A 17203-nucleotide genomic window follows, 5' to 3' on the forward strand; every position below is an offset into this window, starting at 1 on the left:
CTGAAATGCAGTTGCCATTTAAGAATTCCCTCCTATTAAAGTTAAATCTAAGCATTTAGAATGTTAAGTAAGTATTAAAAATACAGCAGCAAGCTCAGAACACAAAATTCCTGCTGGCTACATGACATGAAAATCCTGTACAGATATACATTAAGTCCTGTGAAGTGTGCTCATGAAATCCATTAATTCACCATGCCAAGTTGAATTTTTTGTGGGGACAGCAGTGAGGAGAGAAAGAGGGGACCACCAGTTTTCTGACAGACCTCCTTTAAATAGAATGTAGCATATATTCTTTTACAAAATACTAAGTAGGTACCTACTCTTTTGCTGTGTTTATGAAGGAACTTTGGTTGCCCCCCCTCCCACCCCCAAGACCAAGACAATAAATATGCTCCTTTTTTTTTCTTCTATGCACACAGACGCTTTGCTTTTACTGTGGTTATAAGTGCTCTCTTGAAGTGCCCTTGAAGAACACTTCAGATGGATTCCTCACAGGACAAAACAGCAAAGAAATAAAGCTAATATCAGCATCAATATATACACACAGAAAAAAAGTACTTTCACCTCATATTGTAACTCAATAAATGGTGCATTTTAAGATGAATTATTATTTTTCAAGTTGACAGTATTCTTCCACTGAAAGCAAATTAACATCCCCTAAGAGATTTGAAGCACAGTTTTCAAGATTCTATAACACATTCACATTAAGAATATATCTCATGCATCATCATCATAGAAATTGATGAATTCCTTCTCTTTAGATAACTATTAGATACTTTATCAAATATGTATATCAACATGCATACTTATTTCATTAAGAAACTCCTTTGCCTGTGAATTGTCAGGAAAAAGTATGTCAGAGAGGAACTTTATATCATATAAAATAGATACTTATATTCACAGTTCATGTAAAACTATACACAAGATAGGCATTAATCAGTTTGCTGGAAGACCGATCTTTACTGTAATTATTAAGGATAGCAAAAACATTTTGGGAGAAATATGATTCTGACAGTGAAAAGTTAAATACATGTGTTATCTCTAAAGGTAAAGATTTTTTAAAATCTGTTCTTCAGTAGATAACAAACTACTTTATTCTTTAATCTATGGCAAGCCAAATGATGCTCTACAAAATTGCCTAATGGGTAACTTTCGCTGCATGAAATGCTGAACATCAATCTTTTGCAGTGATGCATGTTGTCCCACAATATGTATCTTTGATTTTGAAAAGTAGAACTTCGATGGAAAAATCAGTTTTAATATTGTGAGTTGCCTATACCATTTGAAGTAGTGTCAGGATACCATTATCTTGTGACAGCATTCTAATAGATTATAGGCATGAATTCACCTGGAAGTACAGCTGTGTGACCTGGAGAATATATTATTAAATGTTGTATTTGTTATTTTGTCTATCATTTTCAGGTTTTACATATGCTCCTTGGCCACCGTTCCTGAAAGCATCTTTATTCACAAAAGCACTTAAGCACATGTTAACTTTCACTTTTTGCATTTCTCTTTTTAAATCAATGGGTCTTAAGCATATATTTAAGTGCTTTTCTGAATTGTGGCCAATACACACACATACACATGTATAGGCAATAAAATATTAGCCTCTGAACCATTTCCCCATAAAAATAGATTAATTTGGTAAAGATTTAAAAATAAATATTTCCTCTCAAAAGAAACCTCAAGAAACATGCACAACTACAGGATTTGTCAAACATTTTCTAATTCAGCTTTAGTAAATGAAAATATCCCAAATGAATGTTTTTTTATTATAAACATTAAGAGAAGAAAGAATGTAGACAATGGTACTAACCAATGGCTAAGTGGAGGATCAATATCTCATACTATTTTACACAAACAGCTAAAACCCCACTGCTGTAATGATGTGAAAAAAGAGAAGGCTTTGCAGATCAAGTTACCAGTCTGATCTAATGTTTTTAATAGACTATAAATCTGGCTACAGCATTTCTAAGTCTCAATCACAATCATTAAAACCAGAGAATAAAATAAACCACACAATGACTTATAAATATTTACTACCATTCCACCAACTCCACACAAATCTTTTAAAGTAGACATATAACTAGTTGACACTTAATTACAAAGCAGTGTTTTGGTGTTGCTCTATATCATGATGGATTACTTAGATTAAATGATCTACATTACCTTACCTGATACATTCCAACTCCAATGTGTTTGGGCTCAATTTTCACTAGCTCAGCTAATGGGTCTTGTACACGTCTAGCTATGGAAACTGAAAAATAGAATTAGAAAACAACTGTGGTTTTATGTGAAAGCAGTACCGCACAATTACTTTTGTTAATGTTTTTCAGTGCTGTAGATATTTAATCTCTAGTTTTGCCTGGAAAAAAATACATGTAAATGCATTTGTAAACAGTACACAGTTATCAATAAGACACATTGGGAAAATAATCGTTTCCTCATTGTTATAAGTGTAAACTGAAATGTACACAGCCAAACTTTTTTCATTTTAAATAATTAAAACAAAGCCTAAGATGACCACATATTGCTATATCTTGATCTTCACTGTCATGTGCTTATTAGCTACCTGGTTTCTGAATCCAAGTTCAGTTAGAGAGTGATAAATTATGCACAAATTAAAAGTTTTACTTTATATTACAGTTTTCATATTAAAATTTGAATGCAACATTTCAAAATCTCACTTCTGAAATTTCCTCACAAATCGACCAAAGCTGTAGCTGGCAGAGCAAATAAAATGCTGGCATGCATCTACCGATGTATCTCAAACAAAACAAAAGATGTCATCCTCCCACTCTATTCGGCCTTGGGGAGACCACAGCTGGAGTACTGCATCCAGTTCTGGGCACCACACTTCAGGAAAGATGTAGAGAACTTTGAGAGAGCCCAAAGAAGGGCCACACACATGATTAGAGGTCTGGAGAGCCGGTCATATGAGGAGAGGCTGAGAGACATGGGACTGTTCAGCCTGGAGAAAAGAAGACTTAGAAGGGAATTGGTGGCAGCCTATAAGTATATAAGGGGCATACACCAGGGCCTGAGGGAGCATCTGTTCACCAAGGCACGCCAGGGGAAGACTATAAACAATGGGCACAAACTCCTTGATGATCACCTCAGACTGGACATAAGGAGAAATTACTTTACAATCCAAGTGCCCAGGGTCTGGAACAGACTCCCCCCGGAGGTGTTACAATCACCTACCCTGGAGATCTTTAAAAAACAACTTGACACACACCTTGCTGGGGTCATCTGAGCCCAGCAGTCTCTCCAGCCCAAGTGCAGGTGGGCTAGACCTGATGATCTTGTGAAGTCCCTTCCAGCCCCTAACATCTATGGATCTATGAATCTTGAACTCTATCATCCCGCAGTCCTGTGTCCAGTACACCACGTTGACTGCATCCACTCCATCACAGGTCACAGCCACTGAGTCGTGGACAGCGCCTGAACGGGATCCGGATGTGCTGCGCACCCCGTGGCAGGGAACTAATCGCCCCTCAACAGGTAATAATGCTACTCCGGCAGCCCACCTCTTACTGCGGGAGTGAGAGAGGCTTCATTTGTTTGATGGGGTACTAGATTAGGAAGTGCAGGACCCCAAAGGATGAAAATATTGGCAACTGGTCCTTCCTCGGAAGTACAGGCGCTGCATGATGACTGTGGGCACATGGGCTGGATTGCATGTTGGCCTTGGCACAAGAGCAGTTTTTTTGGCCAAAGGCCAAATGCCTGAATTGCAACAGGTGTGTACTGAGGAAAACCCTGCCCACTCAAACCACCTATCTACATACACCTTTCAGAGCTCCAAATGCATGAAGCTCATGTGATACATTTCTTATCCATAGAAGGAGAAGGACATCAGAAAGGAAACGAGCTGGTTGTGACAGCCCACTTCACATGGTATGCCCAAGCCCTCCCTATGCAAGATCAGAGGGTGCAAATGGTTGCCAGGGTACTGTGGGAGAAATACTTCTCTGTGTTCAGCCTACTGGCAAGAAACCACTCTGGTCAAGGTCGAGATTTCGAAAGCTGGTTGTTGTGAGAAGTACCAACTGTGGCCAGAATGAAGAAATCTAGGACCATGCCCCACCACCGTGGCAGTGCACCTTTAGGTGCCTGTCACTTTAAGGGCAGAGCCAGGCAGCCAGCAGGTGCCTGATGGTGGCAGTCATTTTGAGAGCCAGGTATATAAAAGCTGCAGTTTGCTGCTGCCAGCCCAGACAGAAACATCAGAAGGTAAGAGCAGGAGGTTCTTGGTCCTGGGCATGACCTAAAGCTGCACCCTGCCATGGAAGTGTGGTCTGGTGGGGCTCCTGGTGGTGTGGGAGCCCCCAGGAAATGCCAGGCCAGTTACCATGCCGGTGAAAGGCAGATGGAGGGGCCTTAACCCCTAGCCCCCATAATTCGATGGGTACGAGTGCCAGGTATGGCTACAGCCACCAGACCCTTAGGGGGTGGAAGACCCCAGTAGAGGAGTGGGGCCAGGCACAGCTGTGGCCACCTGAGCCCACAGGGAAGGAAGACCCCGGAGGCCCCTGGTAAGGATAGCTGTGTGGCCCCGGAGAAGAGAGGGCAGGGATGTAGGTGGCCCTGCACAAAGTAGGGTTGAATGGGAGTAGGCCTGAAGGGCTGTGTGAGAGGGGCCGAGTAGGGCCGAACTGGGAGTAAGCCTGAAAGGCAGTGCAAGGGCCAGCCTCATGAGTAGTTGATTGTGGAGATGATGAGAAAAACCCAGGGTGGGGCGTGGTATAAAGGCCCTAGAATGGGCATAGTAGGAACCCCATTGTGTGGGGAAGAGGCCAAGATATGTTCGTGGATGCCTGAGGCCATAGTTTGGGCAAGAGGTTGAGTGGGGGGGCTCAGCCAGAGAGTTAGGGACAAGTCCTGACCCTGGTAAGTCCTCCACCACAAGAAGGCCAAGTGTGGATTGAAAGAAAGACCTAAAGGGTGAGCACAATGACCTGCTGCTCCAGGGAGGGAGTCAAGAGTTCCTGTGAGACCCGGGAGCACTAGTCATGGTGCGAGGGAACATCGTGTGTGTGTGGTGTGTGTGTGTGTGTCAACTGCGAGGCTTGGGATGCAGTACAGGGGTGGCTGGAGTTGCATATACAGGCCCAGGAGAACAGGGCCACCAAAGGGCAGCCTCCCACCTAATTAAGACACCAATTATTAAACAAGGTGTGGCAGGAGAGAGAGGCGGGCAGTTAGCCCAAAAACAGGTGAGCAGGCCAACTCCTAATCGGCCCCGGGAAGGCTCCCTGTTATACACACTCAAGGGGGCCCACAACCCAAGCGTTTTAATCATGTGCTTTGAGCAGGGGTTTGGACTAGATGACCTGCTGAGATCCCTTCCAAATTTAATTTTCTATCATTCTATCTCGTGGTCACAGCTACCCAAGTTGTCATCCATTACTACATTCCCCACCAATTCATCCCTGTTTGTGAGCAACAGATCAAAAAGAGCACGGCCCCTAGGTGGCTGCTCCAAGTACTTGCACCAGGAAGTTGTCCCCAGTACTCTCCCAAAGCTTCCTAGATTGCCTGTGCACTGCTGTATTGCCCTCCCAGCAGATGTCTGGGTGATTTAAGTCCCCCATGAGAGCCAGGGCCTGTGAATGGGAAACTTCCACTAGCTGTTTGAAGAAAGCCTCAGCCACCTCATCCTCCTTGTTTGGTGGTCTATAGCAGACCCTCACCTTTGTTGCTGTCCCCTCTGACCCTAACCCAGAGACTCTCAACAGGCCTATCTCTACTTTCATACTGGGGCTCTGAGCAATCATATGGCTCTTTTACATAAAGTGCAACTCCTCCTCCTCTTCTTCCCTGCCTGTACTTCTTAAATAATCCATGACAGTGCTCCAGTCATGTGAGCTATCCCATCAAGTCTCTGTTATTCCAATCACATGGAGATTTGCTAATTAAGTATACCGTCTCTCTCCCCAGTAGTTTGACTAGCTAAGTACCAAACTTTAAAATATAAATTCAAGGGAGTCAGTGCACAACATAAGTCAAATACCATTACTTTGAAAAGCACTATGAATAGGTGAGGGCCAGTAAAGTAAATCACTACTTCACTAAAACAGCCTCAGTTCCAATATAAAGATATGTCAAAATTACATTTATATCAAATACTACAAAGCATAAAAGCATAAGGATAATAAGATTACATACAGCTTGAAATTACCTATACATAGAGACTAGACATCATACCCAGCAACTCAAGAAAATGTACATGACACCCTACAAACCCCAAGATCATGACTTAGAATATGCAAATATAACTTGACTTTTTTACATTATTTCTCTGCAACATAATTGTTTCACTGTAAACTATCCAACTGAGGCTGAACTATCTATAACCAAAGGCCAAATTATCAGTCTGAAAACAATCAGCAATGGCAGGCAGGCTTATAGAATCACTATCCAACTGAAAATGGCAGAGAGAATGTATGCAGCTAATAAGATTTACAGGACAGCCTCAGGCCCCTGGCAGATGTTATGCTTAGGACACGATTAACCAGTTAATCATGTCTTAAGCAGTAACCCAGCCACACATTAATGCAATTAATGACATGATAAAACAAGAAAGAAGCCAAAGTTATTACACAAAATAAATTTGTGTCATTTTTGTGAAATGATGTTATGGCTGGTTTCCGCTACACCTTAGATTGCATGTGTAGCCAGGCTGAGGGCTCCCACGTGCTCCCAAGGTTGGGAGCCCTGATCAGGTGACTGCTGCTCTCAAGCTCAAGGATCAGCTGCCCTTGACTCCACTATGCCATATGGCTGGGAGCACAGATCCGATGATCTGCAGATAACAGTAGCAGATAACAGGACAAGGAGCACTTGTCTCAAGTTGCAGCAAGGGAAGTTTAGGTTAGATATTAGGAAAACCTCTCTCAGTAGGAAGGGAGTAAAACTTACTTTGAGCAGGGGGTTGGCTGGATGGCCTCCTGGGGTCCCTTCCAACCCTAGTTTTTTTATGATTCTAAAACAATGGAACAGCCTACCTGTTGTGGAGTCTCCATCCTTGGAGATATTTAAGACCTGGTTAGACAAACCCTTGGCTGGAATGGATCTAGGTGGGGATGGTCCTGCTTTGAGCAGGGGATTGGACTATATGACCTCCTGAGGTCCCTTCCAACCCTCATTTTCTATGATTCTATGAAGCATAACTGATGCAGGGGTCAAATGAGGGCATGGAGTCTCATCTGGTAGTGGTCTCCTCTACAGCTGTGTCCTGGCACAGCTGATCTGCTTCATAAGTGTCTGCAAACACTACAGACACTGCCATAGTCTCTACAAACCACTGTCCTGCAAGGTTGGGCCCCTGACACTCCTTGGGCTTCAGGGACCTGATCCAATGGGAAAAAGGTCCTCAGTACTGCGTCCCAAGTCTGAGAGCAGCTGTAAAACAGGCACATTGTGGAAATCCCCTACAGGGGATTCTTGTGGCACACATCTGCAAGCAGGCGAACCCCCATACAGATTCCTATGCTTGCAAATGCATGCCAAGTTGCAAAACAGCAGTTAAATAAGTGCACTGGCAGAATCCCCTCCAGGGAGATTCACATGGGGCACGATAAGCAAATAGATATCCTCCCACTTAAAGGTGTCACAAGCTGTGCTTTACCTTTGGTCATGGAAACAGTTTTGGGCACTTGGAGCATGACAATGGGCTAGGACGTCTATCTGCTCACAACTTGTGCTGCCATATAAACTTGTATGGCAGCACAAGGGCGACATCTGTTTGCTTCCTCAGAGACAGCATCTATTTGCACAATCTCACTATAGATTTATTTCCTCAGTCATCAAGGCTGCTTCTGCCCTTTACAGACATGTTCCTTCTATGAACTGCAACAGCAAAGTCCTGCTCAATGAATATTAAAATAGATAATCTCTTTCTGCCCCAGCATAACTGCAAGAGAGGACAGGCTTTTTGATTTAGTTTCTCCCTTGGAGGACTGCTTATCAGTAAGGCTAATCTGCCTGATAATGGATACAGTGACAAAGAATGCTGGTATCCAGGATATTTAATTAACTTAAAAGAGCAGAGTGTTTAAAGGCTTTCAAAAAAAGGCAAAAATATGCAAATAAAGCACTGTATCTGTGGGAGCCGCAATTTGGTGGGTTACCAGTAGAAAACTTGTTCTCTAACCTAAGCCCCAAAGTTCCTAAACGTAACTAGATAGTGAGCCAGTAAGATACCATACAGCACCTTTTTAGAAAAATAGCAATATTGTTCATCTGTGACCCAGCCATAATGAAAAAAGGGGATTTGAAGAAACTGAAACTTGAAAAGAACTGTCTACCTGGACTCAGCATTAGGCCTGTGCAAACTGGCAACTATTCGATTTGGATTCGGCCGATTCGATTTGGAGATCTGAATCACTTTCCTGATTTGATTTGGCTGAATCGATTTGGAAAAGATTTCGGAGAGATTCCAAGATTCGGCCATAGGGTATAATGGGGAATCAATGAAATATCTATAACTTTGTTGTTTTTTGGCAGATTCAGATGAAACTTGCAGGGATGGTAGCTGCTGCTGAGGGCATGAAGCCGTCCAAGTTTCAAGATGATAGGTGCAGGGAATTCTGGGAAACTGTACCTCAAGGTCTTGAAAGCAAAACTCATGCCACGTGTGTGTGTTAAGCCACAGTGGGGTGAAAACCGCAGGGATGGTAGCTCACAGTGAGGCCACAAAGTCTGCCATGGTTCAAGGAGATAGGTGCATAGGTTTCTGGGAAACTGCACCTCAAACTGCTGACAAATAAAACTCCTGACATAGGTGACAGTGTATGTGTGTTAAGGCATGGGGGTGAAAACTGCAGGCTGGCTAAGGCCTGCTGTGGCCACAATGCCTGCCAGCTGTCAAGGGTTCCCCATTATACCCTATGGCCAAATCTCCGAATCTCTCTGAAACAATTCGGAAGCTCTGAATCAATTAAAAAAGCCTAAAGCTTCTGGCGATTCAATTTGGATTAACAGATTTGGCCTCCAAATCATCCGAATCATCTCCGAATCCGAATCACGATCCGAAGCTTTAACATCCCTATTCAGCATATCAACGGACAAAAAAAAAAAAAAAAAAAAAAAAAAAAAAAAAAAAAAAAAAAATCAAACCGTCATCAGGTGCTATGATCAGCAAAGATGCTTTTCTCCACCTGATTCCTCCTTTATGGGCCCTGAAGGTTGGATTTAAGATGGTTATCATGACCTATCCCTTTGCCATGCTGAAGAGGCTTTCTTGACAATCAGGGATCACTGTGGCAGAGATGCACCATGACCACAGCCCCCCTCTCTCTCACAACATGCCCTATACCAACTGCAAAAAATGGAGGTCAAAGTAGGATAATAATGGCAAGGAAATCTTTCCCTAGTCAAGCAAAGCCAATGTTAGGCCAAGCTATTAGACCGGCTTAATATACTGGATAATTACAGCTTATATGCAGTGCTAGGAAACACTTCAGCATATTTTTGCAAATATTCAGAAAGCATTTCTGTTGCATACTTCAGCAAGTATTAGGTTACAGTAACAAACTCAGAAAACATTTTTAAGCCAGAGTTTTTGTTATTGTGACAAATTAGCTAGTGTCTTGTTGACCCCCCCAGAGGTGTTCCGGGGACAAAGGAAGGTTTAGGGAGCCTGTTCCACCGAAATCAAGTACTCAAGAGGACAAGCTTAATTAAATGTTAATAACAATTTTAATACTGAAATGAAAATGGTATATGATTGATAAGGTAATATAGGTAAAACACAGCAAACTAAATAATCATGTATTCATTACCCACATTTTTTAATATTACATAGAATGATATTAATTTAAAATGTACTAAGTCCAGCCTGTTAAGGAGAAGTATTTCTTACATTGGTTTAAAAGTAATTTTTAAAGAGGAGTTTATCTTAGTTCACCTGCAAATGGACTAGTCAGCAAGAACCATAGTTCAAGCCTGAAAAGTAAAGATTCTGAGATGAACCTGTGTTTTTATACTTGATTACTCGGCTCAACTTCAAAAATTTGCTAGCTAAGACTAGAAAAGCACAGATACATGCCTAACAGGTTATTCCATCATTAATATTAATATGCCTAATGACTAAATTAATATCCCTTATTTAAACTATGCATTGTCCTAAATCAGACCTAACCGATATAAAACTAGTAAATAAATTCTAAGTGACACACTTCTTTTGACTAGTTTTCCCGAAATCTCCTAAACCAGATGTATCAAATTCATCCTGATCCAGAACCCAGGGATGTTCCATGGGACCGATCCATGGTTTGGATATGGAGTGTGAAGCTGTGTCATATGGTTTGCTAGGCTGCCCACAGGGCTAGAAATTCAATAGTGGAAGTGTCAATTGCTGCAGATCCCAAATCCATGGCAGCTGCTGGTCCTCCCACCACCAAATTTCCAGCCCTACAGCCCAACAGCTCCATCCTCTCAATCAAGCCCATGGGGCTCTCATTGGGACTGGAAATTTGGCAGTGGGATAAATGGCAGCGGTGGTAATTCTTCAGTCAAGTGGATGCAAGCAACTGCTGCACTATGGGCGTGTCTACACATTGCGCTATGGCGATGTTGTTAGTGCACTGTGCTTTAGTACTTCCTTTTGGAAGCACACACTGCACAGTTTTAGCCACTACTTTGCTGTAGCAGCATGCTAAAATGGGAGAACGTGCCACTACAGCAGAGTAGCTGCTGTTCATGTGTAGACCCACATGATTGTTACGTCACCGTAGCATCATATGACAACGTACCATGTTGCAACGGTGATATAGGGTGACGTGTAAACACGCCCTATATTACTATTAAGGAGCTTGAGACCTACTATAGTCTACAATCTCAAGGAACCAACAGGAATCCCCATAGTTATTCTGGTAGGTACTATACTAATACATAGAAATTGTCCCTCTCCCAAAGAAGTTAACAATATGAACTGGCAAAGACAGAGAAAAGTTGAGGGAAAGACAGAAAATGGTCAAGACCAAGTCCAAGTTCTTTTTGTTTTTTCTGGGGAAGGGAAGAGGGCAGTTGGGCTAAAAAAAAAAAAAAAACTTAAAAGGGCAGGTAGACAGAATGTACAGACAGGAGAAGGTTAAGAGGCAGATAGAGGAAGAAGAGGAGATTGCTAAAAGTCAAAATACCAAAGAAAAATGCAAGAGAAGATTTCAGTAGAAATTCATGCAGCTGAGGCTTTGGAGGCCTGCTCTGCTGGCTGTGACTTCTGCTGCACGCGCCTGTGTAAGAAGGAATGGGCAGGACAACAGAAGGAGGCTGGGGCCTTCTATAAATGACCTCAGAAGCTACCTCACAGCTGGTCCTGATTTCTGAGAACTTTACTATACATTGATACTAGAAACCAGATTAGAAAACCTAATGCCCAATTGTTTATCAATTATAGAAGAGTTCGCAGCCACAGAAGACACCAACTGAATGCAGCATCAGTTACTTCATACACAAAGACTTGCATCACAAGTGTCTGGTAAAGATAAGTTTGCAGTTAACGTTAAGTTCACAGTTCGGTCATGCAAGACTTTTCACATCCTTTATTATTAGTTTTAACATATACCAACAATGGCAGCTTGCAGACTAGTCTTAGAAAGCTCTATATGGGCGACATCTGATCCGCCTACTTCCCTAGCAAAAAGTTGTGAATTCAAAGGCTCTCACATATGCCTTTCTTGTCAAAATCACAAAAGGTTAATCAGTGCAAGCGCTATAGCTTACAACAGGAATGCTTTCTGATAATAATCACTCATATAATTACCAATTGGAGCACTGGTGCTGCAACTACCATTAAGGGTAGCATAGCTTCACCCTAACAAAATCTAACTGAATTAAACTCAAATGAAAACAACATTGCTGCAAAAAATAATGTAAAATAGAAAAGATTTATCTTTAAATATTTTAGACTCCCGAACATATATACATGACACTGTATATAGATTAGACTTATAAGAATTTTAAGAAAGTCTATTAAATTTTTTGCTATTGGCATTCATGAACTAAGAAAACATAAGTAAATCAATATGAAGGTAATTTACCAGGGGATATTTATAGAAAGCAAACTGTAAGAGCAAAATTTGCCACTGTTTCTACCTCATCTCATTATTGCTATTTGAAAAACATAGTTACATGTCTCTGCAGGGTTTCTGACCTAGAGGTGGGCCTTGAACCAGTAAAGTACTTTAGCACATATGTTTATGTGTAATTTCATTGGAATCAATAGAACTATTCACATGCTTAAAGTTACATGGATGCTTAAATACTTTTGCTGGACTGAGCCTGAATTAGTGTAATGGGAAAAATGGAGGATAAAAAGTAAACACCACACGACTATTCAGCATCCTGGATACAGCTTGTAATGGTGCAGTCATATTGCACCTGGCCGGCAAAATCTCCTCTACTTCTCCACAACTCTTCTCCAGATTTTTTCCAACTCAGAAAATAAAATAGAAAGGTGTAATGTAAAAAGTAAATAAGTGTTCCACATCCTGCACTGGCACAAGATCCAAGTCTAGAGTCTCTGCAGAGAGGTATATCTACCGCTTTTTCGTGAGCGTAATGGATTGCCATGACGCAAGACTTCTAAAGGAGGCAGCTAAAGGCACCAATTCTGCAAACTGATATAAGAGGGAGGACACTTTTACCAGAGCAGAGTTTTACAACAGTCTTTAAGGACTCCACAAGGAGCCAGGGTAAAATGGCAGAATCAGGACCAAAGAGAGTAAATAGGGATAAATGAAGGTTTCAGTCCCATACAAGAGCAAACTACTAATTTCATTTTAAACCATATGAAACAGTTATAACAATAGATCTTAACCACCAAAATTTATTTAATGCATTTTAATGTGTATTCCAGGAACGAATATAAACTCTATACTTTAAGACTAACAGTGAAAAAGGAAAAGAAAATGATCTCCAGTTCTAAAGTTATTAAAGAATATTTCATTTTTGTTAAGAAAATACAAAATACTCTGTGATGGCATGTAGGCAAGGAAAAAGTTTCTTTTAAATAAGTTGAGTAGGCCAAACATTCAGGAGATTTCCTGAACTGTTGATATATTGCTCTCAAAAAAGCAAGTGTAAATTGAACATAAACATTTTAAATAACACATTAAACCATTATATGCTTTCATTTTAAAGAGCTAGAAACAACGCTGTAACTTCAACATGTACTATTTTTCATTTGTCAGAAAATATTAATAAAATTGTATATCAGATAATCCAAAATGTCTTCAAAGCTAACTATTTGGACTAAAATATGAGAACCACCTTTGGAATGACAGCAACATATTGTACTGTCATGCAGAAACCCCTGTAAAATTTAAGAGCTTAGGGGGAGTGTTGTGAGAGAATAGGTAGAACAGTAGCTTTCATGTTCATGCTTTTCACCTCTGAATGCCTAAGATGAAATGCAGAAAAGTTATATTTGAAGAACTACTATATTAATATTCAAACAGCATATGCCACATTGCAAGAAAGGTGATTTAATAATTTGGTAGACTCAACCCACTCCATTATGGATTTCCAACAGAACAATGTTAGCACATGCTTTATCTTCCTGTAGTTTTTGATTTTGACCAATTTTTGATAACTACAAACTGACAATTTTGAAATTAAAGGCACTCTTTTATCCAGATTTCACATTCCTTAACTTTCTTTCTGCTAATATTTTCCTGAGCAAGCAAAAATTACCCTTAATGTTCGCCCTGTTTAAAGATATACTGCCAATTGAAATGCCAGTCCTTTTCAAAAGAAAAGGAATTAGTACTAACTTCAACCACTATACCTGCCAGTAGAGCAACATGCCTTATTTTTGTCATTTTACAAGCACATTTTGCTTCATGCAAGTTTCACACAAACCTACACTTGAAGGTGGCTGATCGTAGCTGGAAAAAGTGTGTGAAAATGAATGCATGCACAGTAGTACCAAATGCACCAGGAGGGATGATGAGAGGATGAAGGAAAAATAAAACTTTCTTAACTTCCCTTTAGTTAGTGACATTTAATGTTGCTTGTAGCGATAAGTACTAAAACATTTGTAGCCAGAAATACGAGTTTTACATTGATGACATCTCTTTAAACACATGGGTCTTTATATAAGGATAAAAATGTGGCCCAGTCAATAACTGCAATGATTTGGCTATCCTATGCGAGTGGGAGCATTTGCTTGCATTTTTAAGTATGAGGCTTCCAGATGTGAAGGCAATGGGCACAGTTTTATAAATGTCTATATAAATAAATACAAGAAAACAACAAGCTATTAGGCTATGATTAGTTCAACCTCAATTTTGTCATAAATGAGAACATTCTATATTTTTAGTTTAAAACCTCTGTTTTTGTGCTTGTTGAAAACAAGAGTTCCAGTTTTTTGTATGCTGCAATAACTGCATCCAAATAAACAAAAAAAATTCTGTTTAAAATGAAGATTGAAATGTAAAATGTCAATTCAATACAAAAATGAAATTAACTTATAAGATACTTTAATATATCAAGATAATCAAAGGTTAACTTGCACGTTCATGAGTAATTACTGTCACAGTATATCAAGGACAAATAAGAACATTATATTAAAATTCTTTCATAAAGCTTATATTGTATACTGGATCAATTACCCTCCGCAAGTATCTGCAATAATATTTATTCAGTTATCAATTGTTCAGGTTTCCTGAGCCTTAGAAATTTTCTATCCTGTTGACCTGAATTTCACCTTCTTAGTAAATGATACAGTAAAATGTACAGTAGTCTTTTCATTAAGCATTCTCTCTCAGTAGGTCAGATTTGTGACACAGTTTTGAATCCTCATATATCTTCTTGGTTGGTTTAAAATATGCAATTTATTTTAAGCAACTGTTCAACAGCTGTATCTCATCCAAAATTGTGTGCGTCAAGTGGGCAGGTTTTTGTTTTAAAAGGTTACATTTTAGTTTACTTTTAACCCCATAAAACTGATAACCTGTTATTAGCTTAAGATTAATGAAATAATGAACAACAATAAATTCAACATAAAAAGTCTTTTAAGAGATGTCAAAAATGGAAAAAGGAACTTTGAAAAAAAATGCTGATTTGGATTATATATGAGCAAAAACTTCCTTATGCAAGTTGAATGACCAGAAAATTAAGAATGAAAAGCAAATTGTGCCTTATTTTCGGTCAACAGTTTACTCTAAAGAGATGCACACAAAATAATTTCCATTGCTTGACTACAGAATATTTCTGAAGTGATATTTTACAGGGCACGAGCATTTTTATTCAAGGTAAAAAAACCTGAAGTCTGATCAGACTGATTGTTGCTCATTCCTAGAAAAGTCTCACTAGATGGTGCTAATTCAAAAGAGTCTTTCTTTCCCCATCTGTTCAAACAGGCAACTTGAAAGGCAGGATTTGCCAGTGTACATTTCACAGTTAAGATTAAACCGCTGGTAGTAATTTTAACAACATCACCATGGCATTAATTTATTACCATTATTACTAAAAGCAAAAGTTACTTAAAGTTCTGTAGTTACAACACTTATTCATTGATGTCAACAATAAAATATTAATCTTTTCCATGTGACCACAGAGTGTCTTATGCTATATATTAAGAAAATACTTAATAGGGTAGACAGTTTTGTAAATATGTAATACCCTGCCATATATAAAACGCAAGGTCAAGAGCAGTTTTGTGTCTATTGCTCCTCCAGCTGGCAAGGACTTAAAGCTTCACAGAAAAAATAGGCAGCCTCAAAAAGATGAGGTATGTTCAGGGAGCGACCACTTCCACAGTTCCTCATTAGTGGAAATGCTTTTTGGAAGAATCTGCAGTAATAATGCTCTTTGAGTGAAGGCCACTTTTAGCCACAGAACTGATGCAGCATTCCCAGACTGATTGGGAATACGCTGTAATTATTACAAGAAAAGAACAAACAACCCAAAAGGAAAAGTTGAATTAGTCATGTCTGGATGTGAGAAATCCTGTGTGTATGACCAAGCACAGCATGCAAGAGGCAATTCAAGTAAGCTGCAGACCCATACAAAAAAAATACAGGTTACATTTGCTTCCAAATGCTGGCATAGATGGAGTGCCAGGCATAGTGTCTATGAAAGGTAGAGAGAGATCTCACAGTGGCAGAAACACTGATTCAAATGACAGTCAAACAGGGCAGTATTCATCCTCTCTATGCCGTTTCCCTTCTAACTCAAGATGTAAAAACAAAGGAGATGCCACAGACAAAAGTAGCTGGCTTTTCATTGCTCCTAATTATGCTTCTCCAGGGTCCCAACACCTCTACTCATAGACTGACATTACATTTCATAGGCTTAGAGAACTACAGTGCAGAATCATGGCATGCCTAGAGGAACTAAGTGCCATCTCATGGGCACAAGTGTGCCTACATAAAGCCTAATGATTTAGGATTTCATCCACAGTGATAAGGAAAAACTGATAACCCACCATTCCCCCTCCCCAATAAAAACCCCACACCTCTGCACCCACTGTAGTTGCTCAACTATATACATTCAATATAACAGCTTAATCATTCCAACTATGTAGAACAAAAGCATTCAAGAAATGTCTTTAGGTTGCGAAAAATATTACAAGACATTTCAAACAAAAGCATATCATTCTGAAACCATGTCATTCTGCTCAGTAGAAAAAAAATCCTGTGTACAGTTCCTGGAACTCAAAAAATTCAACTCCCTTTTTTTTCAAGCCATCTACAGACCAGCTCCAGTCTGTCAGGCCCTCTGCATATCTCAGCAGGACTTCCTCTCTGTCCCTCCACAGTGGTAAATTCCTAAGATCAGCATCTCTCTGCAGCACTGACCCTCCATCTAATTTCAGACAAGAAAAAAATTATGTTTTCTCTCTTCTTCTGCTTTGACTTATACAAGTGGTTTATTAAAATGTATATATACCCTTAGGAATGAAATCTTCCTGAAAGATAAAATACAATTTTATTTTGTACTGTGTTGTAATTATTCCTGTACATACCAGAGAAACAGCTGATGATTTTTACCTGAGCCAAAATATTTTATAATATATTCAATTTACTTCCCATCAAGCCAACCAGGTATCAAAACCTAGGCAGTTCTACACCTAGTCTCTGCAAATAGCCGTAACATTTTCCTCTGTATAAAGCATCCGGGAAGGTTTAACTGCAAGACTTTTACACGATGAAGTTTTTGAAAAATGACCTTCTCTTTTGACCAGCCA

The 17203-nt window shown here is 39.9% G+C and overlaps 1 protein-coding gene across 1 annotated transcript in view; it reads right to left on the minus strand.

Annotated features, from left to right (window-relative positions):
* SRBD1 (S1 RNA binding domain 1) overlaps positions 1 to 17203 on the minus strand; it is a 214186-nt gene that overhangs the window by 81097 nt on the left and 115886 nt on the right. The window contains exon 18 of the mRNA XM_006272172.4: positions 2178 to 2260. Coding sequence (XP_006272234.1) covers positions 2178 to 2260 — 83 coding nt within the window. The remainder of the gene's footprint in view (positions 1 to 2177; positions 2261 to 17203) is intronic.

The sequence above is a fragment of the Alligator mississippiensis genome, chromosome 1, assembly GCF_030867095.1.
Source record: "Alligator mississippiensis isolate rAllMis1 chromosome 1, rAllMis1, whole genome shotgun sequence".
NCBI classification, from domain to species: domain Eukaryota; kingdom Metazoa; phylum Chordata; order Crocodylia; family Alligatoridae; genus Alligator; species Alligator mississippiensis.